This window comes from Rhinoraja longicauda, chromosome 26, assembly GCF_053455715.1.
Source record: "Rhinoraja longicauda isolate Sanriku21f chromosome 26, sRhiLon1.1, whole genome shotgun sequence".
Lineage (NCBI taxonomy): Eukaryota > Metazoa > Chordata > Chondrichthyes > Rajiformes > Arhynchobatidae > Rhinoraja > Rhinoraja longicauda.
In genome coordinates, this window is record NC_135978.1 from 33,426,135 (window position 1) to 33,453,598 (window position 27,464).

General features: G+C 45.8%; 1 protein-coding gene across 4 annotated transcripts in view; it reads left to right on the forward strand.

Annotated features, from left to right (window-relative positions):
* cux1b (cut-like homeobox 1b) overlaps positions 1-27,464 on the forward strand; it is a 477,189-nt gene that overhangs the window by 380,095 nt on the left and 69,630 nt on the right. For 2 of the 4 annotated variants that reach the window (XM_078422717.1, XM_078422718.1), the window contains 3 exons: positions 6,118-6,306; positions 14,589-14,853; positions 20,701-22,615. The exons of 1 other annotated variant lie outside the window; for it this stretch is intronic. In XM_078422717.1, coding sequence (XP_078278843.1) covers positions 6,118-6,306; positions 14,589-14,853; positions 20,701-21,463 — 1,217 coding nt within the window. In that variant the 3' untranslated portion in view covers positions 21,464-22,615. Of the gene's footprint in view, positions 1-6,117; positions 6,307-14,588; positions 14,854-20,700; positions 22,616-27,464 lie in introns of those variants that run through there. One more of the 4 variants, XM_078422719.1, reaches the window with a different exon arrangement.

The window sequence follows — 27,464 nt, forward strand, 5'->3', positions numbered from 1 at the left end:
GGTGAGAAAAAACTTTTTCACCCAGAGAGTTGTGAATTTTTGGAATTCTCTGCCACAGAGGGTAGTGGAAGCCAAATCACTGGATGGATTTAAGAGAGAGTTAGATAGAGCTCTAGGGGCTAGTGGAATCAAGGGATATGGGGAGAAGGCAGGCACGGGGTATTGATTGGGGACGATCAGCCATGATCACAATGAATGGCGATGCTGGCTCGAAGGGCCAAATGATCAGCTCCTGCACCTATTTTCTATGTAACTGCCCAAGATCCAAAGCATACCACCTCATTTGTGAAACACGGTGGTGGGGGTGTTGTGGCCAGAGCATGTATGGCTGCTGAAGGTACTGACTCACTTATCTTCATTGATGATACAACTGCTGATGGTGGTAGCATAATAAATTCTGAAGTGTGTAGACACATCCTATTTGCTCAAGTTTAAACAAATGCATCAAAACTCATTGGCCGGTGGTTCATTCTACAGCAAGACAATGATTCCAAACGTACTGCTAAAGCAACAAAGGAGTTTTTCAAAGTTACAAAATGGTCAATTCTTGAGTGGCCAAGTCAATCACCCGATCTGAACCCAATTGAGCATGCCTTTTATATGCTGAAGTGAAAACTGACGGGGACTAGCCCCCAAAACAAGCATAAGCTAAAGATGGCTGCAATACAGGCCTGGCAGAGCATCATCAGAGAAGACACCCAGCAACTGGTGATGTCCATGAATCGCAGACTTCAAGCAGTCATTGCATGCAAAGGATATGCAACAAAATACTAAACATGACTACTTTCATTGCTGTGTCCCAAACATTATGGTGCCCTGAAATGAGGGAACTATGTATAAACACTTCTGTCATTTCTACATGGTGAAACCAAAATGTATAGAAATGGCCTTTATTTAAAATCTGACAATGTGCACTTTAACTAGATGTGATTTTTGTCTATTACAAATCTCAAATTGTGGTGTACAGAGGCAAATAAATAAATGCTGGGTCTTTGTCCCAAACATTATGGAGGGCACTGTAACTAAGGTAACTACATGTCTAAAGACGTTGCCCTGTGCTGAGCAACATTTTTACTGGAGTTTGTTTTTTTCTGCTTTAAAAAAGGAATCTGAGGAAACAGAATATGTTCCTTTATAATAGGTGTTTTCGTGCCACACTTGCAGTTCATTGAGTGATGTTGTCAGCGTGTAATGTTCTGGTAGATATTAAAACGCATCAGCTGCAGGTGATGCTGTTGACATCTGAAAATTAGCAAAGAAAACTCTACCTCTTGAATCTTTGCACAGATTTTAAATGATCAACATAGTGCGTCCTGCCTGAACACATGTTATCAAACCTTCATGGAAAGACATGGCTGCTTGTCTTCGAATGCCGATATTTCAGCAGATGAAGCCAGCTTAGTACATAGTGTGTCCTTTCACTTTTAGTTTAGTTTAGTTTAGTTTAGAGATACATAGCGGAAACAGGCCCTTCGTCCTACCGAGTCCACGCCGACCGGCGATCCCCGCACATCAGCACTGTTCTACACACACTAGGGAGAATTTACACTTACACCAAGCCAATTGACCTACAAACCTGTACATCTTTGGAGTGTGGGAGGAAACCGAAGATGTTGGAGAAAACCTGTGCAGGTCACAGGGAAAACGTACAAACTCCATACAGGACGAACCCCGGTTTCTGGCACTGTAAGGCGGCAACTCTACCACGGAGTGCCACCCTGAGCCACTGCTTTGGTCAGTAATGACACACCAGATGACAGGCGGCCATTTGTAACCCTTGAACAGTTGTTTAAACCATGGAATGGCAAAAGCTAAATACCTTCTGTTTGTGATCAGGATGTAAAAAGCTAAATGCTGGCCAGCCAGGCTGTGGTAGAGCATTGATGACTGGCTGTGATCGCAGCACCTGGTCAGCACAGCCTGAGGAAGACTGTTGCATTCCCATCCCAACTCCACAGCACACGTTGAAAACACAACTGTTTGAATGTTGACGTGACGCCTAATTGGAGACATATTTTCAAAGTAAGATTTAGCGAGAAGTATGTGATTGAGGTTTTAATTACAATTTGAAATGAGTGTGACAAACATGCCTTGGCAGACACAGGCTGAGCTGGCAGTAACTTTAGCAGAATTGTCGAGGAACTTGTGTATTCGGTGTGTATTACAGTGGAGTGCAGCTGTGAACATGCAATGTGATCGCAGGGGTGTAACACTGGACTGCAGCCATGCACTGCAGTGTGATCGCAGGGGTGTAACACTGGACTGCAGCCATGCACTGCAGTGTGATCGCAGGAGTGTAACACTGGACTGCAGTTTTAGAAGTGCAGTGTGATCGCAGGGGTGTAACACTGGACTGCAGCTTTAGACGTGTAGTGTGATCGCAGGGGTGTAACACTGGACTGCAGCTGAGCTATTGCAGTGAGATCGCGGGGTGTAACACTGGATTGCAGCTGTAGACATGCGGTGTGATTGTAGGAGTGTAACACTGGACTGCAGTTGTGAACATGCATTGTGATCGCAGGAGTGTAACACTGGACTGCAGCCATGCACTGCAGTGTGATCGCAGGGGTGTAACACTGGACTGCAGATTTAGACGTGCAGTGTGATCGCAGGGGTGTAACATTGGACTGCAGCTTTAGACGTGCAGTGTGATCGCAGGGGTGTAACACTGGACTGCAGCTGAGCTATTGCAGTGAGATCGCGGGGTGTAACACTGGATTGCAGCTGTAGACATGCGGTGTGATTGTAGGAGTGTAACACTGGACTGCAGCTGTAGACGTGCAGTGTGATTGTAGGAGTGTAACACTGGACTGCAGTTGTGAACATGCAGTGTGATCGCAGGAGTGTAACACTGGACTGCAGTTGTAGACTGGCAGTGTGATCGCAGGGGTGGGTGTAACACTGGACTGCAGCTGAGCTATTGCAGTGAGATCGCGGGGTGTAACACTGGATTGCAGCTGTAGACATGCGGTGTGATTGTAGGAGTGTAACACTGGACTGCAGCTGTAGACTGGCAGTGTGATCGCAGGGGTGTAACACTGGACTGCAGTTGTAGACTGGCAGTGTGATCGCAGGGGTGTAACACTGGACTGCAGCTGAGCTATTGCAGTGAGCCCGCTCTGACCTGTGTACTGCTTTAACATGCCCAGTTGAACACTCACTCCCTGCACTAATTCCTAATCTCTGTTAATAATTTCACATCTAAAAGACAATTCATTTTGATCCAAGAATGTCGTCAAAACCCATTAAACAAAATGAAGAGCAAAGTGTTTCAAACAAGAAGATAACAAGGGAGAAGGTAGCTCAAGGATAAAGGAGGAAATTTGTGCTTGGAGTCTAGGGATGCAGGTGAGGTACTAAACAATGACTTTGCATCTGTTTTCACCAAGGAGAAGGACATGGAAGACAGTGAGATCAGTGTGGAGAATACCAACATGCAAGGGCAGTTTGAGATCAAGAAGGAGGTGGTGTTGGTGTTCATGAAGAACATGAAGGTGGATAAATGCCCAAGACCTGATGGCATGTATCCCAGGTTATTGAGAGAGCCATGAGATGAGATTGCGGGAGCCTTGACAAAAATCTTTGTGTCTTCTCTAGCCACAGGCAAGGTCCCAGAGGACTGGAGAGTGGCTAATGTTGTTCCTTTATTTAAGGGAAGTGGGGAGAATCCAGGGGATTGTAGACAGTTAAGTCTCACACGAGTAGTAGGGGAACCTTTGGAGAGGATTCTTTGGGATAGGATTTATCCCAATTGGAAGAGAATGGGTTAATTAGGGACAGTCACCATGGCTTTGTGCTCGGCAGGTTGTATTTTACTAACTTGATCGAGGTTTGTGAGGAGGTGACGAAGGTGATCGATGAGGGTAGGGCGGTGGGTGTTGTCTACATGGATTTCAGTAAGGTATATGATAAAGTCCCTGATGGTAGACTGATCCAGTAGATTAAAATGCACGGCATGAATGGTGATGTGGTTCTATGGATTCAGAACTGGCTTACTGATAGAAGACACAGGGTTGTGGTGGAAGGTGGTTATTCAGGCTGGAGGTCTGTGACCAGTGAAGTTCTGCAGGGATCTGTGCGGTTTGTGATATATAATTACTTTGATGTAAACATAGACGGGTTACTTAGTAAGTTTGCAGATGATACCAAGATCGCTAGGTCTGTGAGGAAGGCTGTCAAAGTATACAGTGGGATATAGATCAGCTACAGAAATAGGTAGAGAAATGGCAGATGGAGTTTAATCCAAGCAATTGTGTGGTTTTGCACTTTGGGAGGTCAAATGCACGGATAAAATATACAATTAATGGCAAGACCCTTAAAAGCATTGATGTACAGACTGATCTTGGGTCCAAGTCCATAACTCTCTAAAAGTGGCAACACAAGTAGATACAGTGGTAAAGAAGGCATGTGGCATGCTGGTTTTCATAGATTGGGCCATTGAGTCGAAGAGTCAGGAAGTCATGATGCAGGTTTATAGGATTTTGGTTCGGCTGCATTTGGAGTATTGTGTGCAGCTCTGCAAGATGGTAAAATCTGACCTGCGTGGGTTTACTCCGAGATCTTCGGTTTCCTCCCACACTCCAAAGACGTACAGGTATGTAGGTTAATTGGCTGGGTAAATGTAAAAAAATAAAAAATAAAAAATTAAATTAAATTTTTAAAAAAAATAAAAAATAAAAATGGTCCCTAGTGGGTGTAGGATAGTGTTAATGTACGGGGATCACTGGGCGGCACGGACTTGGAGGGCCGAAAAGGCCTGTTTCCGGCTGTATGTATATGATATATGATATATGATATACTAGAGGGCATAGCTTTAAGGTGAGAGGGGCAAAGTTTAAAGGAGATGTGCGGGCGGGCAAGTTTTTACACAGACAGTGAGTATCTGGAACCTGTTGCCGGGGGGGGGGGGGTGTGGTTGAAACACACGCTAGTAGCATTTAAGAGACTTTAGGATAGGCACATGGATATGGAGGAATATGGGTTATTTGCAGGCAGATAAGAGTTGGTCTTGGCATCATGTTTGGCACAGGCATTATGGGCCGAAGGGCCTGTTCTTGTGCTGCAGTTTTCTATGTTCCATATTGGGGACCGTGAGAAAAGGTTTATAGGAGCATTTGGTTGGAAATATTTCAGTCAGTGGGCAGTGGGTCTAAAGCTCACTGCCTGAAAGGATGGAAAAGGTATAGAAGGTGTAGGATATTTGTACAGCGTCTGGATAATCACATGAAGAACTATCGCCTTGGCCAGCGCTGCAGGAGCTGGGAGCTGGGATCAGCTCAACTTCATTTTTGACAGGTGTGGACACAATGCATCATTAGCTGCCCCTCTACCACAAATTCCAGGAACCCCTCTTTTTATCATGGCACCATTTTAAAACAGGCAGCGTGTGAAGAACCATTATTTAGAAATTGATATCCTTGAAGATGTTTACAGTGCCCATGGCACTAGTGATATTCTGAATATCAAAATTAAAATTCAGATTCAGTTTAGTTTAACGATATGTTATTAAAAACACAATTTTAATGTAACCTGCTTAATTGAAAGTGATCAAGTGCATATTCAACTGTGGGCAGTTTTGATCAGATGTTATGGTGTTCATCTGTTCTTATTTGTAAACAACAGGCACAGAAACCCCACCAACTTGTTACAAACCATGTCTCTGAAGTAACTTATTGCCAGTTACCAGGGTTTGATTCTGGACGCCGGTCGGTCCAAGTTTGTATATTTACCAGGCTGCAGACAAGGATCCTTCTGGTGAAATGGGACAGGTGTTAATGGAGGTTCTGTAAGATTAGATGATCACATCGACATTACAAAGTTTACCCATTTGAGCTGCTGCGAGTACTTTGCTGAGGGAGCAGAGTTTGGGAAGGGATTTAATTTATTATCTTTATTTTGGGGGGAATTAACACTCCCATATTCCCTGTCTAACCATGTTTATACAGTTTATAATGATTTTAAAAATCACACCTTCCTTATTCCCAACTCTGACAAAAATCCTAGTTTGATTTTAAGAGACTTCGATATAAAATTGCTGACTGTTTTTTTTGTTGCATAATTGGTAAAATGTAGCTTTGTGAATAAGTAGGCTGATTGTTTTCTGTGCCCCACGAACAGGCCAACGTCTGTTTGGAGAAACCATCCTTGGCCTGACACAAGGTTCCGTGTCTGACCTCCTGGCACGGCCCAAGCCCTGGCACAAGCTGAGCCTGAAGGGAAGGGAGCCTTTTGTCCGCATGCAGCTCTGGCTCAATGACACAAGCAATGTTGAGAAGCTAATGGACATGAAGAGAATGGAAAAGAAAGGTAAATGAATCAACATCTTCACATAGTTTCAGCTCTAGTGGATGGGTCCTTTGTTAAAATATTAACTTGCAGACTTGAATATGCATTTTACAATTATCTGTAAATTTGTATCTTGTTTCCTTGAGCTTTTATCTACAAATGCATTAAAACTAGAATAATATGAATTGGACCTAAATTGGAATATGTGTGACTCAAGGAAAGAGTGCACATGGTTACTACAGTTCCACACTGCTGGCCACTTCTTGCACATCACCAGGGACTTCCACAGTTACACCATGCTCCATAGTACAGGGATAACAGAGCAGAAAGCAGTGGGCCTGTACTTAACCATCAATATCTTAAATATGCCAAACTAACTTTATTGCTCTTTTTTAAAATTCCAAACACAGATTTTAAATTGATATATTTCAGTACAAGGATAAGTTTTTTTATTCTTATTATCAGAGTCCTATAGCAGAGAAACAGGTACCTCGGTCCACCCTGTTCATGTTGATCATCAAGTGCCTGACTGTATATTTCTCAAAAGAAATGTTGGTCTAGACAATGAATTCGTATACGAGTTACTTTGTGCCAATTGTATGTCCTCTGTGTAAACAGAGGCGTTTCTTTGCAGGGAGTATTAAAGATGACTTTACTGCACTTTTTGAAATTGAGACACACTTGCCTAGTGTATCTGTTGTTTGGGATATTTGGACTGCTGCTTGTTGCAATCGGTGCTTCTCCATCCCAACCATCCTCCATTGTCATGGATTCATCGCTCTTATTCAGAGAGTGGCTAAGTATTACTAAACTAATTTTTAGGTAAAGCGTTTGGGATGAAAGCGGAATTAGTAATCAGTGTGCATTTTAAGTCGGGGGATGGCTGCAGATTTTCTTTGGTAGTTTTGATAAGGCTTTCTATTGAGGAGAAATCTGTTTCAGATTGAAGGTAAGAAGTGATGGAGTGCCATCTCCTGGATTGATTGTGCTAACCATGTGCTCAGTTTACAAAGTGGCCCTTTGTAAAGGATTCTTACAATCCTTTGTCTGAAGAAGGGTCTCGACCTGAAACATCACATATTCCTCTTCTCCAGAGATGCTGTCTGACCCACTGAGTTACTCCAGTGTTATGTGTCTATCTTTGGTTTAAACCAGCATCTGCAGTTCCTCTCCACACTCTGTAAATATTGGATAATCTGGTTGATGGGGTGGAAAGTAGAAAGGAGCAGACTTTACCATGAGTGGATGTGCACAAAACATAGTCTGAGGAGTTAAATGTTATTTTTATTTTTATAAAATACTCAAATGTTGTATTTTCAGCCATTCGTGTGGTGCTTGTGTCAGAAGCTCGGCCCTTTGGTTTGCCTTCTTCAATCCGTGCAGTACCTGTAGTTAATACTCCCAATGTGCTCTTGCACCTGTAATGATGAAGGATTAATAACATATTTTCAAGCCAGGCTAGTATATGGTCTGGCAGCATCTTTTGAGGGAACGGATGGGGAACGTTTTGGGTTGGGACCCGTCTTCAGTCCTGACCCTAAATGTCACGTATCCACTCCTCCACAGATGCTGCCTGAGCCACTGAGTTCCTCTATTGTGTTTAGCCCAGGATTCCAGCATCCGCAGTTTCTTGTGTCTCCAGTGTATGGTTTGACCGGGTAATTGGAGGTATCATACTTGTGCATGATGTCATTGTCATTCTACACATTGCAAGTTTGAGAGGTGCTGCTGAAAATGTGTTAGATGCTCGTTATTTTACTGTATGGTATTTTGATTGTGGTCCAAATGTTTCGCCTCATGCCAAATCTTGACATAAAACTAAACAAATCCAGTCATCTGTGGACTGGCTCCAGAAACATAACTAGAAGAATGGCTGCTGAGATTAAACCTTGCCAGGGAGTCTGATGGCAATAACTAGCTCAACGTGTATTTGGTTCCAATCCATGTTGTCAATGCTTAATGACACCAGGGATGTAGTGATGGTCAACAAAACGTTGTCAGTGTCACTATATCCTGAAGCATGTACTTTCCTCATCTTGGCTGGGAGGTGAATGTGTAAAACACAGTGAATTTGGTTGGGAGTTGACTGTATCGAACACAGTGAAAGTAGCCAGAATTTGACTGGAACACTGTGAATTTGGCCAGACGTTGACCATATAAGCACAGTGAATTTGACCTAAAATTGTCTCTGTTAAATGGTGAATTTGGTCATAAATTGACTATGTTTAAAAACAGTGAATTTGTCTGGAAGTTGAATGTGTTATGGGCCTGTCCCACTTTAAGGCGATTTTAAGGCGACTGCCGGTGACTAGGCTGTCGCGGAACGTTCGCCGGGGTGTCGCGGGCATGATCGTGAGGAGTCGTCAATGAATCGTAGCGGATCTCGGCGCGGAAAAAAATTCCAGATAGATGTTTCTTGGCGACAGCTGGCTTGTTACCAGGTATTGTAGCTTATTGCGGGCGCTGTCGCATGCTGTCCCCAGGTTTGCTAGGTTGTCGCAGATGCATTTAGAAGCACGTAATATTAAATTAAGAAAAGGCGTTTGAAGATACCAGAAGATAGTTTTGTTTAAACAATTTATTTACCATCAGGACATTTGACAGGTAGATTGGAGGCGAAAGTTTGACAGTCAGGTAAGTGTGGGAATTTCGCGATGTTTCCAAAGACGGTGTAATCTGTTAGCCAGGTGCTAGTTTCACAAAAAAAGTAACTTGTATCGACCTGACTCGGCATTGTCGTAGGGTAAAAGAAAATTTTGGCGATCTGCTACGACTTTGACAGTCGCCGGCAGTCGCCTTAAAAATCGCGTAACTGGGACAGGCTCTTTAAACAGAGTGAATTTTCCCGGATATTGACTGCATGGGTTTCCTCCCAAGTGTTCGGATTTCTACCCACATCCCAAAGATGTACAAGTTTGTAGGATATTTGGCCTCTGAGTTGCCCCATGTGCAGAGAGAGTAGATGTGAAAGGGTTTCTGAAAGTCTAGATACACCACATCCATTGGCTCCCCTTCATCCATTTTACTTGTCACATCCTTTGATAGGGATGTGACAATCCTTACATCCTGGGAACTATAGGCCTGTTAGTCTGGCTTCGGTGGTTGGTCAGATTTTAGAGTCTATAAATGATGAGGTTACGGAGTACTTAGAAGTTCACGATAAAATAGGCCGAGGTCAGCATGGCTTTGTGAAGGGGGGTACGCATGACAGTAAGTTATATCAGAAACTTTACTTGTGAATGCAAAGTTTCATAGAAACTCAGAAATTAACCTCAACTATTCAACTCTGAACGTGTCCGTGACCGGGCTGCAGAGACTGAAGATCAACCAGGACAGGCTCTGTATAAAAATCTCCTCCAGACCCTCGTGGTTTACACATTTCCTCGCTATCTGCTATCTCACGTTTAGAAATCCCTACCATCATTTAGCTGCTTCCAACTGCTGTTCTATTAGTGTTATCTTTCAGCCACAGCCAACAATGGATCATTGTGGGCTCTACATTTAATGATCATCGTTACTTTTTGTATTTCTATCATTCATTTGTTCCATATCTCTCTATATCCTGTCAATATCCCTAGTTTCCCTTTCCCCGACTCTCAGTCTGAAGCGGGTCTCAATCTGAAACCTACTCCTTTTCTCCAGCGATGCTGCCTGACCCGCAGAGTTGCCCCAGCTTTTTGTCTGTATCTTTTTCCATTGGCTGTTTTGCTTTCACCTCTTGTCATTGTATCTCTCCTCATATTTCCACGCCTTTGTGAATTCACACTAAAGGAAGTTTTGAAGTTTAACGTTTCAGCATGGTGAATGAATGGCCAGTGTAATCAAAGTATCTACCATCCTCAAATAAAGCAGGATCATGCTCAGTGTAACTTACCCCTGGTAATTATTGAATTATTATCTTCCACGGGTAGGTCCACTCAAGGAGGGGGTTTATGCATGGAGGCAGAGGGAGTGGGCGAGATCCTTCATGTGTACTTTGCATCTGTGTTCATCAAAGAGAAAGTCATCAATGATAATGAGATCGGGGAAGGTCTGTTGATATTCCAGTGCATGGATGGTGTCCTCCCGTAAGCCTATGCAACTGATACACGACAATGCTGAGAACTGTATTCTGCACTCTGTATCTTTACCTCTGCTCTATCTATTGCACTTGACTTTGACTTGATTGTATTTATGTATAGTTTTACCTGATCAGATTGGATAGCATGCAAAACAAAGCGCTTCACTGTACCTGTGACATGTTTGGCATACCTTTACCTGCAAGGGAATCGAGGGTGTGGGGGAAATGTGGGGAGGTAGTGCTGATGTTTCGTTTAGTTTACTCAGAGATACAGAGCGGAAACAGGCCCTTCAACCCACTGAGTCCGCACCGTCCCCATACACCAACATTATCCTACGCACTAGGGACAATTTACTTTTTTTTACCGAATCCAAATTAACCTACAAACCTGTACGTCTTTGGAATGTGGAGAATACCGCGCCCAAGGAAAACCCAAACGGTCACAGGGAGAATGTGCAAAATCTGTATGTACAGACAGCACCCATAGCCAGGATTGAAACCGGGTCTCTGGCGCTGTAAGGCAGCAACTCTACAGCCACATCTCCATGCTGCCCCAATGTGTGTGGCCTGTTCACAGCATGTAGGTGGGAAAGCTGACCATGTCACTTTTCTTTGATCGGGGTAAATGAATGCAAAAGTAGAAAGGTTGAGCTTCAGTTACAGCCAATTAACCTACTAACCTGCACGTCTTTGTAATGTGGGAGGAAACGGAGCTCCTGGAGAAAACCCACGCAGGTCACGGGAAAAACATACAAATTCCGTACAGACAAGCACCTCTCTAGTTAGGGTCAAACCTGGGTCTGTGGCGCTGTATGGCAGCAACTCTACCACTGCTCCACTGTGCCGCCAAACTTGTGAAATCCTGTGTCGAGGAATGGTTTATTTGTGCAAGCAAGATGTCCATTTGTCGATCACAGTGGTGAGTAGACAGACGGCGGTGGATGGACAGACTGCGGTGAGTGGACAGACTGTGGTGGGTAGACAGACTGTGGTGGGTGGACAGACCGGTGGGTGGACAGACTGGTGGGTGGACAGACTGCGGTGGATGGACAGACTGCGGTGGATGGACAGACTGCGGTGGATGGACAGACTGGTGGGTGGACAGACTGCGGTGGATGGACAGACTGGTGGGTGGACAGACTGCGGTGGATGGACAGACTGCGGTGGGTAGACAGACTGTGGTGGGTGGACAGACTGCGGTGGGTAGACAGACTGTGGTGGGTGGACAGACTGCGGTGGGTAGACAGACTGGTGGGTAGACAGACTGCGGTGGGTGGACAGACTGGTGGGTGGACAGACTGGTGGGTAGACAGACTGCGGTGGGTAGACAGACTGGTGGGTAGACAGACTGTGGTGGGTAGACAGACTGGTGGGTAGACAGACTGGTGGGTGGACAGACTGGTGGGTAGACAGACTGTGGTGGGTGGACAGACCGGTGGGTAGACAGACTGTGGTGGGTAGACAGACTGTGGTGGGTAGACAGACTGGTGAGTAGACAGACTGTGGTGGGTAGACAGACTGGCGGGTAGACAGACTGGTGGGTGGACAGACTGGTGGGTAGACAGACTGTGGTGGGTGGACAGACTGGTGGGTAGACAGACTGGTGGGTGGACAGACTGGTGGGTAGACAGACTGTGGTGGATGGACAGACTGCGGTGGGTAGACAGACTGCAGTGGGTAGACAGACTGGTGGGTAGACAGACTGTGGTGGGTAGACAGACTGGTGGGTAGACAGACTGTGGTGGATGGACAGACTGCGGTGGGTAGACAGACTGGTGGGTAGACAGATTGGTGGGTAGACAGACTGGTGGGTAGACAGACTGTGGTGGGTGGACAGACTGGTGGGTAGACAGACTGCGGTGGGTAGACAGACTGGTGGGTAGACAGACTGGTGGGTAGACAGACTGTGGTGGGTGGACAGACCGGTGGGTAGACAGACTGTGGTGGGTAGGCAGACTGTGGTGGGTAGACAGACTGGTGAGTAGACAGACTGCGGTGGGTAGACAGACCGGTGGGTAGACAGACTGTGGTGGGTAGGCAGACTGTGGTGGGTAGACAGAGTGGTGAGTAGACAGACTGCGGTGGGTAGACAAACCGGTGGGTAGACAGACTGCGGTGAGTGGACAGACTGGTGGGTAGACAGACTGTGGTGGATGGACAGACTGTGGTGGATGGACAGACTGTGGTGGATGGACAGACTGTGGTGGATGGACAGACTGTGGTGGGTGGACAGACTGTGGTGGGTGGACAGACTGTGGTGGGTGGACAGACTGTGGTGGGTGGACAGACTGGTGGATGGACGGACTACTCACACTCGTATCCAGTGGAACGGTGAAGAAGGAGAGGTTTCAACATATTGCTTTTCATCAGTCACAGTATTGAGTTTAGAAGTTAGGAGGTCATGTTGCAGTTATATAAGACGTTGGTGAGGCCACCTTTAAAGTATTGTGTTCATTTTGGTCACCATGTTATAAGAAAGATGTTGCCAAGCTTGAAAGGGTTCCGAGATGATTTGCAGGACTAGAGGGGCTGAGCTATAGGGAGAGGTTGAGCAGGCTAGGGCTTTATTCCTTGGAGCACAGGAGGATGAGGAGTAATCTTATAGAGGTGTACAAAATCATGAGAGGAATAGATTGTGTAAATGAACAGAGTCTCTTGCCCAGAGTAGGGGAATCGAGAACCAGAGGACATAGGTTTAAAGTGAGTAACCTCAGAGGTAACATTTTTACACAAAGAAGGTGCGTGTATGTGTATGGAACAAGCTGCCGGAGGAGGTAGTTGAGGCAGGTACTATCACAATGTTTAAGAAACATTTATACAGATACATGTATAGAGTAGGTTTAGTGGGATATGGCCCAAAAGCAGGCAGAAGGGACTAGTTTAGATGGGGCATGTTGGTCGGTGTGGGCAAGTTGGGCCAAAGGGCCTGTTCCCATGCTGTATGACTCTATGCCTTTACGAGAAGTGACATGACAGATCATACAAGATTCTGAATGGTTTTGACAGGATACATGGAATCAATGTTTGCACACGTGGGAAATCCAGATGGGGGATCACTGTGTAAAAGTCAGGGCTCGTCTATTTAAGGTAGTGGTGCGTCTATGAAATTCCTCAAAGGGCTGTGGAAGCTGTGCCATGAGGTATATCAGATCGGGCTGCAGACTTACATGCACTTGGATCTGTCATGACATTAAATGTTGGAGCAGGCTCAAGGGACTTGCTACCCTTACATTAGTTACTTTAGAGATACAGCGCGGAAACAGGCCCTTCAGCCCACCGATTCTGCTAACACCCTGCCCACTAGCCCACCCTGCCCATTAGCCCACCCTGCCCACTAGCCCACCCTGCCCATTAGCCCACCCTGCCCACTAGCCCACCCTGCCCATTAGCCCACCCTGCCCATTAGCCCACCCTGCCCATTAGCCCACCCTGCCCACTAGCCCACCCTGCCCATTAGCCCACCCTGCCCACTAGCCCACCCTGCCCATTAGCCCACCCTGCCCATTAGCCCACCCTGCCCACTAGCCCACCCTGCCCACTAGCCCACCCTGCCCACTAGCCCACCCTGCCCACTAGCCCACCCTGCCCACTAGCCCACCCTGCCCATTAGCCCACCCTGCCCACTAGCCCACCCTGCCCACTAGCCCACCCTGCCCACTAGCCCACCCTGCCCATTAGCCGTAAAATTCGACTCACCGATTGGCACGGTGAGATAAAGGAGATGGTGGACAACCAGCTGCTGGACCTATACTTGGTTGGAGACATGGCACGGGCTACATATGTCCAATCACTAGTCTGCCCACTAGTCTACCCTGCCCACTAGCACGATCCTACACATTAGGGGGAATTTACAATTTACAGAAGCCAATTAACCTACAAACCTGTGCGTCTTCGGAGTGTGGGAGGAAACCGGAGCACCCGGAGAAAACCAACCTGGTGTCAGGGAGAACTTACAAACTCTATACAGACAGCACCTGTAGTCAGGATCAAACTCAGGTCTCTGGCGCTGTAAGGCAGCAACTCTGCTGCTGCGCCACCCTGCCACCCCCTGCTTCCAATTTCTATGTTTGGCGGTCCTAGGTCAGCAGCCACGGAACATATTTAACACATTTGCTCACGTGAAGTAATTTTTGTGTTTATTAGCAATCACAGCAGTCTCCCAATCCAAAATAAAATGACACTGTTCTTTACGTTAATGCATACATGTTTTTTCTCTCTGACTTGGATTGTAATTTTGTTTCAGCGTACATGAAACGACGACACAGCTCAGTGAGTGATGGTCATGGGAGTGATTCTTCAGTGGCTGGGTTGGACTACAGCCAGAGTGCCAGTCCCCAGCCACAGGTTCATCTGAAGAAGGCCAGAGTAGTGCTGGCCCCAGAGGAGAAGGAAGCCCTGAAGCGAGCGTACCAGCTAAAGCCATATCCATCCCCAAAAACCATTGAGGAGCTTGCTGCCCAGCTGAATTTGAAAACAAGTACCGTCATCAACTGGTTTCATAACTACAGGTGAGCGTTGACTGCTATTATTTTGGACATATGTAGCCCGTGCCATGTCTCCAACCAAGTATAGGTCCAGCAGCTGGTTGCCCTGCATCTCCTTTATCTCACCGTGCCAATCAGTGAGTCGAATTTTACGAGAGACACTTGAAATTGCCTCAGAAAATGTGGCGATTAGGCCAGGTGAGGCGGCTGATCTCAACCTCATCGGGACCTCCGCGCTAATCGGTGGGTCGATTCCTCCCCCTGCAGCCAGGACTCTGGAACTCTGGCCCGGCCAAAGCCAGAAAATCCATTCCCAGAGCTGCCTTCTGCAGGCCACAAGGGTGTGGGGGAGTATGGGGACGTGTGTGGGGGACCGGCCGGCCGGCCGCCCCGACGTGGTAACTTCAACAGCCTAACCGCAGGAGAAGATGGCAGGGGAAGAGAAAAGACATTCTAGCCTTCCATCACAGTGAGAAGGTGACTCACTGCGATGGATGTTTCTTGCTTATTTTTATTACTTATTTTTATTGGTCTTATTGATGGACTGTGGGTAATCTTTCATTTCACTGCACATTTATGTGTATGTGACAAATAAATTGACTATTGAGTATGGGGAAGGGAGTGGGGGAGGATGGAAGGGAGAGGGGGAAGGGAGTGGGGGAGGATGGAAGGGAGAGGGGGAAGGGAGTGGGGGAGGATGGAAGGGAGAGGGGGAGGGGGGAAGGGAGTGGGGGAGGGGAGGGGGGAAGGGAGTGGGGGAGTATGGGGAAGGGAGTGGTGGAGGGGGAGGGGAGGGGAGTGGGGGAGTATGGGGAAGGGAGTGGTGGAGGGGAGGGGAGGGGAGTGGGGGAGTATGGGGAAGGGAGTGGTGGAGGGGAGGGGAGTGGGGGAGTATGGGGAAGGGAGTGGTGGAGGGGAGGGGAGGGGGAAGGGAGTGGAGGAGGGGGGAAGGGAGTGGTGGAGGGGAGGGGGAAAGGGAGTGGGGGAGTATGGGGGAAGGGAGTGGGGGAGGGGGGAAGGGAGTGGAGATGGGGGGGAAGGGAGTGGGGAAGGGAGTGGGGGAGGGGGAAGGGAGTGGAGGAGGGGGGAAGGGAGTGGGGGAGGGGGGAAGGGAGTGGGGGAGGGGGAAGGGAGTGGGTAGGGGGAAGGGAGGGGGGAGGGAAGGTGTGGGGGAGGTGGGAAGGGAGTAGGGGGAAGGGGGTGGGGAAGGGAGTGGTGGAGGGGGAAGGGAGTGGGGGAGGGGGAAGGGAGTGGGGAGGGGGGAAGGGAGGGGGGAGTATGGGGGAAGGGGGGAAGGGAGTGGTGGAGGGGGAAGGGAGTGGGGGAGGGGGAAGGTAGTGGGGAGGGGGGAGTATGGGGGAAGGGAGTGGGGGAGGGGGGAAGGGAGTGGGGGAGGTGGGAAGGGAGTGGGGGAGGTGGGAAGGGAGTGGGGAGGGGGAAGAGAGGGGGGAGTATGGGGGAAGGGAGTGGGGGAGGGGGAGTATGGGGGGAGGGAGTGGGGGAGGGGGGAAGGGAGTGGGGGAGGGGGAAGGGAGTGTGGGAGGTGGGAAGAGAGGGGGGAGTATGGGGGGGAGGGGGGGAGTATGGGGGAAGGGAGTGGGGGAGGGGGAAGGGAGTGGGGGAGGTGGGAAGGGAGTGGGGAGGTGGGAAGGGAGTGGGGGAGTATGGGGGAAGGGAGTGGGGGAGGGGGGAAGGGAGTGGGGGAGGTGGGAAGGGAGTGGGGGAGTATGGGGGAAGGGAGTGGGGGAGGGGGAAGGGAGGGGGGAGTATGGGGGAAGAGTGGGGGAGGGGGGAAGGGAGTGGGGGAGATGGGAAGGGAGTGGGGGAGTATGGGGGAAGGGAGTGGGGGAGGGGGGGAGTATGGGGGAAGGGAGTGGGGGAGGGGGAAGGGAGTGGGGGAGGTGGGAAGGGAGTGGGGGAGTATGGGGGAAGGGAGTGGGGGAGGGGGAAAGGGAGTGGGGGAGGTGGGAAGGGAGTGGGGGAGTATGGGGGAAGGGAGTGGGGGAGGGGGGAAGGGAGGGGGGGAGTATGGGGGAAGAGTGGGGGAGGGGGGAAGGGAGTGGGGGAGATGGGAAGGGAGTGGGGGAGTATGGGGGAAGGGAGTGGGGGAGGGGGGAAGGGAGGGGGGAGTATGGGGGAAGGGAGGGGGGGAGGGGGAAGGGAGTGGGGGAGGTGGGAAGGGAGTGGGGGAGTAGGGGGAAGGGAGTGGAGTTGGGGGAGGGGTGTGGTGGAGTATGGTGGAAGGGATTAGGGGAATGGGGTTGGGGTGTCTGGAGGAGTGGTGAGCAGCATGCCAGTGCTGCAAGGGGCTGGCAGGACAGAAACTAAACTCATCTCTCTTGTCATGGGAATCTCGAGTGATTGGCATAGACTATTAGGGACAATTGATTCACTAGTAATCTTTGGGATCTTTGCCAGTGTGAGATAGATTATGAGATTACATTTCTTCAGGGCGGAACCTGGAGTATTTTGGGACCATGTGGAATCGTGAGTCGTAGGGACTGAGCAGGAAATGGTTTGGGCAAAGACAGGGAGCAGCCACGATCTGACTCAATATGCTCGAGGGGCCTCGCCATCTGTGTTCTTGCCCTCCCCCTTACAAATGTTCCAGTCGCTCTCGTTTGCATGCAGTGCTTTGCCCTCTTTCCATTTTAAACATGTGGTGTTTGGCCTGATCACTGCCAGAGATTTTTACTTTTAACCAAGTGCTATAAAATGAAAGATAAGTAATAGAAAATAAACTGAGGTCAGTATCACCACAGCGCGTGGTATCACTTTAGCACATTTGATGTAGTTGATCGGTAAGTGATAAATAAAGTCCACATAATGTCAAATCCCAGGTGAATATTGCACAGGAATTTAAAAAGAGGAACTTAAATAATGAGGTAATGGTCTACTTTTTCAAAGTCTACAGAGAGACTTGGGCCTTTTGGAAGGGTGGGCTGAAAGATGGCAGATGGAGTTTAATGCTGATAAGTGTGAGGTGCTGCATTTTGGTAGGACAAATCAAAATAGGACGTACAGGGTAAATGGTAGGGAATTGAGGAATGCAATGGAACAGAGGGATCTGGGAATAACTGTGCATTGTTCCCTGAAGGTGGAATCTCATGTGGATAGGGTGGTGAAGAAGGCGTTTGGTATGCTTGCCTTTATAAATCAGAGCATCGAGTATAGAAGTTGGGATGTAATGTTGAAATTGTACAGGGCATTGGTGAGGCCGAATCTGGAGTATGGTGTGCAGTTCTGGTCGCCAAATTATAGGAAGGATGTCGACAAAATGGAGAGGGTACAGAGGAGATTTACTAGAATGTTGCCTGGGTTTCAGCACTTAGGCTACAGAGAGAGGTTGAACAGGTTGGGTCTTTATTCTTTGGAGCGTAGAAGGTTGAGGGGGGACTTGATAGAGGTTTTTAAAATTTTGAGAGGGACGGACAGAGTTGACGTGGGTAAGCTTTTCCCTTTGAGAGTGGGGAAGATTCTAACACGGGGACATAGCTTCAGAATTGAGGGACAAAGGTTTAGGGGTAACATGAGGGGGAACTTCTTTACTCAGAGGGTTGTGGCTGTATGGAATGGGCTTCCGGTGGAAGTGGTGGAGGCAGGCTCGATTTTATTATTTAAGAGTAAATTGGATAGGTATATGGATAGGAGGGGATGGGAGGGTTATGGTCTGAGTGCAGGTAGATGAGACTAGGTCAGGGAGAATGGTCGGCGTGGACTGGTAGGGCCGGACAGGCCTGTTTCCATGCTGTAGTTGTTATATATATATATATATTGTTATATACTTTCTTGATTTGAAGGCAAATCTAAAGAATGCAGACAAACACGCTTTGATCAGGCATCTCAAAATGTGGAGTGTTAATTGATTCAATTCAATGAAATACTGACAAAGTAAGCTACTGTTTCGTGGGATCTAAAGGAAGAAGCTAAGCAGGGAAAATGTAATTATTTAGCTGAGCATTTTAACATTACGAACAATTCTAACAGGCATAAAATATAAGCCAAAAATGCTGGAAATACACAGCAGGTCAGACTGCATCTGTGGGGAGGAGAGATAGAATCTACATTTCAGGTCAGATACCCTTCTTCAGAACTGAGGAGACAAAATCAGAGATATCGTATCAAGGGTACCTCTCTCGGGCTTTGCAAAGGGTTTAGAGGAGATTTACGAGAATTATGCCTGAATCAGGGGTATGAGCCACAAGGAGCGGTTGGACAGACATATTGTTTTCTCTGGAACACTGGAGGCTGAGGGGAGACCTTTAGAATTTTTCGACTTTAAATGTACAGCGTGGAAACAGTCCCTTTGTCCCACTGAGTCCCACCGACCAGTACACTAACACTATCCTACACACTAGCGACAATTTACAATTTTACTAAAGCCGATTAACGTACAAATCTGCACATCTTTGGAGGAGTGCAGACAGCACCCTAGGTCATGATGGAGCCCGGGTATCTGGCACTGTCAGGCAGCAGCTCTACCACTGTGCCACCCCGATAGAAATATATAAAATTATTCGAGTCATAAATGAGGTAGACAGTCTGAACCCTTTTCCAAGGATGGAAATATCAAAATAGACACAAAGTGCTGGAGTCACTCACTGGGTCAGACAGCATCCCTGGAGAGGGCAGACACAAAAAGCTGGAGTAACTCAATGGGACAGGTAGCATCTCTGGAGAGAAGGAATGGGTGACGTTTTGGGTCGAGACTCTTCATCATACTGATTGTAAGTGGGGGGGCTGGGGGTCAAGGTTGGAAGAGAGGAGGGGATGGACAAAACCTGGCAAGTAATAGGTGGATACAAGTGAGGAGGGTTGTTGATCGGCAGATGGTTGGACAAAGGCCAGAGATGAAAAGATAGAAGGTGTGAGACAAAAGGATTGATGGAAATATCAAATACTAGACACACAATGCTGGAGTAACTCAGCAGGTCAGGCAGCATCTCAGGAAAGAAGGAATGGGCGACGTTTCGGGTCGAGACCCTTCAGACTACAATACCTTCGATTTGTACCAGCATCTTAGTTATTTTCTTACAAATACTAGAGGCATAGCTTTCAGGTGAGAAGGGCAGGGTATAAAGCAGGAACATTTTTTTACACAGGGTGGTGAATGCCTGCAACCTGTTGCCCAGGGTGGTGGAGGAAGCAGATACCACAGTGGCATTTGAGACATTTTTGGATAGGCACGTGGATATGGAGGGAATGCATATGGATTATGTGCAGGCAGTTAAGAGTAACATCATGTTCAGTACAGATGTTGTGGGCAAAATGCCTGTTCCTGGGCTGTTCTGTTCTGTTCCCCACAGATGTAGGGACTTGCTGAATATCCCCGTTTTCCGTTTTCATTTCATATTTCCAGCATTTGCGGGTGCTCTTGTTGTGGAGTTTGCACGTTCCCCTTGTGTCTGTTCCTCCTCCGGGTGCTCCACTTTCCTCCTGCTTCCCAGAGACATGCCCTCAGTATGAGAGAGTGGATGAGGAAATGGGAGAATGTAGAACTCGTGTGAACAGTGATTGATGGTCGGCGTGGACTTGATGGGCCCAAGGGCATGTTTCCATGCTGTATTTCTAAACTAAACTGATGAATCACACCAATTTTAGGATCTTCCATTCATACATTCATACGTGTGGGAATCACATTCATGCAAAACAGTTTTCCTGGCATCTATCAGGAAAATCCAGTCCATCTCTCAGTACTTCCCTTATTAAACATTTATAATAAATAAATGGGCTTGCAGCTCTTCAACTTAATTAAACATATGGGCTTGCTTTCAAGGCCAATATCCATTTGGCTGGTGTGGTAAAAGATGGAAGGGAAGCCTCTTGAATTAGTGCGTGCTGTCTAACAATTTGTCTGGTGTTGCTTTTCAGGTCCCGTATTCGGAGGGAGCTGTTCATTGAGGAAGTGCAGTCAGGGCTGACAGGATCCAGCGGCTCTCCATCTGTCAGAGGAAGTAGGACAGGTCACAGTTCCGAAGGAGAGAGCTGTGATGGAGGAGACTTGGAAGTGGTGGCTGAAGAAAAGGAGAATGTCATGGGAATGGAGAGTTGCAACACTGGGCGTGTGACCCCTCAGGGAGGGCAGGTGGAGCCGCTTTGTGAAGAGGATGCAGAGTCTCCCGTGCAGGGCGACGCTAAAGACGCCGCAGTGGGGGTCGACAGAAAGGAATCGTCGCACTCCGAGAGAGACGCGGCCCTCTCTCCAAATGCCGGGAGCGAAGACGAGAGGACCCTGAAGCGCCAGGGCCGAAGCAAGAGACCTCAGAGGGAAGCACGTTCGTCAGGCGCGTCCTCGGAAGAGCTGCAGAAGGGCCAGCCTCCGGTGCAGTCCTTCGTAGAAGAGGACAAGTCTACCTCAACAGCCTCCACGTCAGCAACTGGGGAGGAGGCCAGCCGGCATTGGAAAGAAGATACCTCGTTGGCACAGCAGAAGACGGGCTGTGGAGGCTCCTCATCCTCGTCCACAGCCTTTCAGAAACGGCTGTTCAATTTCTCTGACGCAGCATCACCTGCCCAAAAAACAAGCTTGCGTGAGAACAGCTTGAGGCGCAAGAAAGCAGCCAACTTGAACAACATTATCCATCGCCTGGAGAAGGCTGCAAGTCGGGAAGAGCCCATTGAATGGGAATTTTGAGATTAAATTATTAATTATGCACAAGTGCCGAGAGTTAGGTATTGGGAAACCTCGGACACTCTGTACTCATTTTATTCTGTCACGCACTTAATGCCCTGCAGGCCACAGGGCAAAAATGCCATAGGCCAAGGTGCATATAGAAAGGAGAGCATTAAGTTCTGTTCATCATAGCATTTTCAAAGCGAGAGTTGAAACATGCAGTTAAGCTTTTGTACCCTGAAGTGTTTTTGTGTCATGACTGATTTTCAAACTGTCTGGGATTAACTGTTACAGCTTTGCCTTCCCCCTCTGCCAAGTGGGCTTCAGGCAGCGGCAGCCATCGGCAAAAGAGGGGGTCTCCTTGCCATAAAATGGCAGCAGAGCGATATTACACTATTAACTTCTTAAGCAGAAAAATAATTGGAGCGTTTTCAAATAACTAGAATTTTATAGCTGTTCAGTTGCCACTGAGATTGCACAGTCATCTGACTCTAAACACACTAGTTTGGTTTCTTAGATATTTTGAGATTTCTTGCTGTTTTAAACTTTGAAAGAGAAAAACACATTTAGCCCACTTATTTTTTAAGAAAAGGTTATGTAAAAAAAGATTTGTCAAAAAGATGTGGTAGGTGAGTTAGTGTTTCCTTGTATGTGAATTTAGAATAATGATATGTAGTGCACATTGTTTCATAGCTTTAACTGACTCTGGTTTCTCTGCAGGCCAGGGTTTGTTTAATACACTCCATTTTAGGCCAAATCAGGACAAGATCTGAACCTAGATATTTTATAACCTGCTTTATAAACCTCTGAACCACAAAGCACGCTGATCAGACCTCATATTATTGTCTTTTTGTGTGCGAGAGTGTGAGTGAGAACGAGTTTGTATGTGTGTAAGTTTTTAGGTCTGGCTGATTTCATACATACCGATGCACAGTTAGAGTGCGTACTGCCACCCTTTCCTCAATAAGCTATGTCATCCATAGGGCTTGTATGAGTTAGCTTGTCATAAGTTACATATTTTTCTTGCCATATCTTTCATTAAAACTAACAGTAGATGATTTCCGTATACAAGAATATTTTTTGTGCTTATTTATAGGTGCGGTATTTTTTTTTTCTTTCCATTGTTAGGAAGTGATGAAAGGGTCAGACTGCCGGCAGTATTTGGGATATTTTACAAGTTTCACTGGATAAATATTGGATCTTTCAAGCTCCAGATTATTAATTAGAAGTTGTTTCACAGTGTAAATTGCATCATGATTTTTGTGTTGGTCTTTTAGGTCAGAATCCATTGAAGTATCTGTGTAGCACAATCATAACCTGTCATTTTAATTATAATATATGAACTCTGTTTTCTATAATAATTATGGTTGAGGAGTTATATACCTGATATTGCACCATGGTGTGTTGTGTGTAGTTTTTGTAGCAGATTATGACTGTTTATAGGGAGACTGCATTATCTGCATGATATGTTAAATAATCATATATTTCTTACATAAAATCATACATTGCATATTGATTGAGCACTTAGCTGTTAAGTGTACTTATGGTGCTGATTCAACTCCAGCTGCTCATAGAGAAGGGCTCTAGGAGGCTGCAAGGCAGTGAGTGAATGAAATGCGTCATATCCATGCCCGACTGAGAAACATTCCTCCACATCAAGCTGCAAAACTAGCTTTCCCTCTGAAAGTAGGGTTGCCATCTTCCTCACTCCCAAATACGGGACAAAGTGACGTCACCGCCCCGCGCCCCACGTGACCTCACCCAGTCAGCGGCCTCCCGGCCCGGGCGGTCACCATTGGTGGAGCAGGAGCACGTGACCGCTGGCTGGGTGAGGTCACGTGGGGCTCGGGGCGGTGACGTCACCCTTGTCCCTTATTTGCGAGTGAGAAGTTGGCAACCCTACTAATACGGGATAAGGGCGGTTCCGTAAGGGACAAACTAATTTAGCCCAAAATACGGGATGTCCCGGCTAATACGGGACAGTTGGCGACCCTATCCGGAACATACAGTTAGCACAGGCCCAAGTGCAAAATTATCCAATACAAATCTTCCTCCCAGCCTTTGAGTGTAACGTGTCATTGCTGGTAAACTATCACGGGCGATCTCCATTCACGTTTCTTTCTGGTCTCCTCAGCCTGTCCATGGCTGAGAGAAACACACTACTTCCAATGCTCTGCTATGAGGTGAGGTCCAAAGATGATTCTGGTGTCCCTCTTCCTCCTACAAGACAACTGTTTAAGATGCCTCTGTTAGCTGAGCCACAACTTCTTAGAAGTTATGGTCTAAAATCAGGCCATCGGACTCAACCAGTTGACATTGGCTTTTACCCTTCATGTGAGCGTGATCTAATTTAAATCAATAACTCAACTTAATGTCACAACTTGTCATAGTGAAGTTTAACTTTACATTGTGATTATTTAGGATCACTGACTAATTATTGGATTTGAAGTCAAGTGATGTAACTGCTCTCTACACAGCCCCATAGCCCAGTGGATAAGAGTTATGTTCACTTGTAACAAGGGGTGTGTGTTCTGCCCTATTTATAGTAGTGGTATTGGTTTAAGGCAGAAATTAGTAATGAAACAGAATATTTCAGGAAGATTGACATTTTTGCTTACTCGGTTTTCTCAAAGCTGTCTTGATGAATACAAGCATTAAGGCAGCACTCCTTCCTGCTCCTCTCCATTGTGCTCCTCTCCCTTTAGCCCGGGACCAGGAATTTACTGCCTATCCACTGTTCTAAGCTGCTGGATTATTACCAGACTTCACGCCTAAGGTGAACTGTTGCCAATAAAAGATTTGTGGGAGGAACATGCCAAGCTGAAAGCTTCTCATTTTGGTAACTTTGATAAATTTACCATTTTATAAAATCCCATAACTATTTTTGAGACGACAAGCTGCCCATCTGTTGTCTAACCCTTCGCTCCAACATATATATCCTTCTGCAAAGCAGTCCACTTTGCAATGTAATCTTTATGCTGGACAACTCAGGAAATGACACCTCAATTGGATCACGTGAGGATTGGCGCTGGTATAACTTGAAGCTTCAAAGTTGATTTTTTAATCCTAGAATAAAGCAATTTAACCCTAGGAATATTCGCAGTAGTGGAGATTTCTGTAAGGGCCTATCCAAGCGCGAGGTTTAGGATTATAGGTACAACTGTCCCATGTTCATTGTAACAAAGTTAATGGTGATACTTGGAATAATCATGGAAGATGTTATTTTTAGGAGATCAGTTGGGCAATAGGCCTGTACATTATTTTGACAGTGTTTGCTATCAGCCTACACAGAGCAGTTATAAGAAAGTTGTGTCAGCAACAGCATAATTACTTGCAGACATGTGATTTTATTCATTCTAAACGTCTGTTTTGTCATTAGTGTTTGTCATTATTAGCTGTAGTCTTCACCTCTTTGTTAACACTGGTGTTTAACTTTAGAATCGTGTGGTATTTCAGAATGATGTATAATATAGCACACATTAGAAATCCTTTAATATTCATGAATATTAAGCTCCTAAGAACAGTGATCTTTATATTTTGTACATAAGTATGAGTTAATAATGACAAAGTACAGACCACTGCCTTAGGAAATGAGCAAACCCTAAAAACACATCCTCTCTTTAAGCTGTGCCGAAGCTACCTGATGGTTTTAGAGTTAATACTCCTCAGTCAAGTAGTCTTGGCGTTTGATCCTTTTGTTTGTAAATAACCTTTGGAGCTGAAATTTTGAGGATAATAGAAGCATTGACTTTGATTCTGCATTGGAAGCACTGGTAATTTATTCCTTTGATATTTAGGTCAGACAGGCTGGAAAATCTGGTTCATTTTATTTGATGACTATAATAGTGCATTAATTGTCCCCTTTATCCTCCCTGTAATTTTTAGCATGTCGCCATTCATAGTTATTTCGAAATTCATGCTTCATTTGAAATTCAGGTAATAAGTTTTATTTCATTTTTATTAAGATAGTTTACAGGGAAGTGTAAACTTTATTTCATTTCAAGACATATCCCTTTTAATAACTCTTTATAGCCCAGTCGGAGCACAGACAGTTGCACCCTATGATTTTATGGTGTATATTTACAGGTTTTGTTCTTTCTTGTAAATAATTGTAGGTCTTATAATTTTACAAACCAGTCAAATATTTGGAAACTGTTGATTTTCCACAAAACTGTTTGGGTGGTAAAAAGTTTAGTCCTTCTGAGTGAAAATGGATAAACACATTGGCGACAATATATCATTTAGCATTAAGACTGAAGGAAGCAGATTGATTGAGATTCTGTCCCGGATAAAGAAATACGTTCATTCTTAATTCTTTACAATTATTTTACGTGTGTAAATTATTTTACGTGTCTTTTGCACCTAACCTTTCCAAGAGACTGCTTCTACGTGATGATGTTAATTGCTACCTGTTATATTTTAATTGTGTAGCATTGAACAATATTTTTAGTCTGAGTTTCAGCTCTACAGAAGAGCTGAAACTTGTACTAAACTTTACATTTTATGGCAAGAGCACTTTGTGTGAACCATTTCCATTTTAGAAAATTGAAGCTGTCACCAAATTCTGAAGGTCTGTGGTGTGTTCTATGTGCTAGATACTAGATTGAGACTATCAAAGTTCATTCCATTTCTGACCCATAACAGCTATTGAGGCCATCCCCATCTTTCCTTGGGTGAAATTGCACCCAAATCTGCTGAGATTACTATCTGCATTACCAAGTCACCTTAACATTCGTTGATTAAAACATATTCCTGTGAACTTCTGCTCAATTTGTGTATCCCAGCATTTAATGCTAACATTTGGTGCTGGTATAAGTCAGTGGAAATATCAGAGCAGGATCGTGTGTGCCTTGAGTAGGATAGTGTGGCAAAGAATGACAGAGTGGGACTCTGTCACAACCTGAGATACAATGAATGCAGTCACTGAATTGGTTCCCATAAACATTTGCACCAGTGGGTTAAAAAATAAATAAAAAGGAAAATACATCCCCCAAAGCACTTATAGCATATTTTGCAGAGAATATATTTTTAAAATCTGTTGTGATACAGTCACAGAAGCACAAGATTTCTAAAATCGGAAGTAATGGAAGGAGAATAAATTGTGTTCAGAGCCTTAGAGGTATTTTCCTATAAAATCCTTCAAAATGGCGCGTTATCAGCATATTTTCTCTCAAAAGCACTATTATTAAAAAAAAGCAATACTAACATTCCGTGGGTTTTTAGCTGTAATTTTGTAAAACAAAAATGTCTCCTTTGAACTCTTATCCTCGGACTCTTTAAAAGATATCTGAAATCATTTTGCTGTACAACAGCAATAGAATGCACTCCATGTTCCACACCCCCTGGCATATAAAGCACAGCAGCCCAGTAGATCTGTGCTGAGACTCCGTTTTGTAAATAAATAAATATTTGTTCACAAATTTTGGGAATTGGCTACCTTTTACTGCCAAAATTTTCTATGGAAATCTCACAAACATTTCACAGTTTTCACATAGCATATTTACATCTCAGAAAAATTTGCAACCTATCCCACTTTTTAGGAGGGTATTGTAAGGAAAGAATGCACAAATTCTCTACATTTCTAACAATGTCCAGAGGCTTTCTCCAATTATTTCCTGTAACTAATCAATTAACGCTGAGATGAATTTATTATTTAGGCCTGGCCTTTATCTTGCAGACTTATTCTTCAGCCAACTGATCTATTTAAATCCTTTGACAAGGTTGGTTGCATTCCTGAGAATAAATTTCACGGTTACTACTTCTAATTCATATATTATGTAAATGCTTGTGTTTTAATTAATGCTGGAAGACGTTACCAAGATATTTTCTGTTTGTCATAAAGAGGACACATGCTTTGCATCCAGTGTAATATATTCAGAGAGCAATATCACTAATATAATCAATATGCACCTTTATTTCACGAGCATTAAGTGAGTAAACAGCACACATATTCATTTCATGAAAGCATGAAACACGGACACAGAGAATTACGACTGTCACTGGTTAAATGATATAAAGTCCA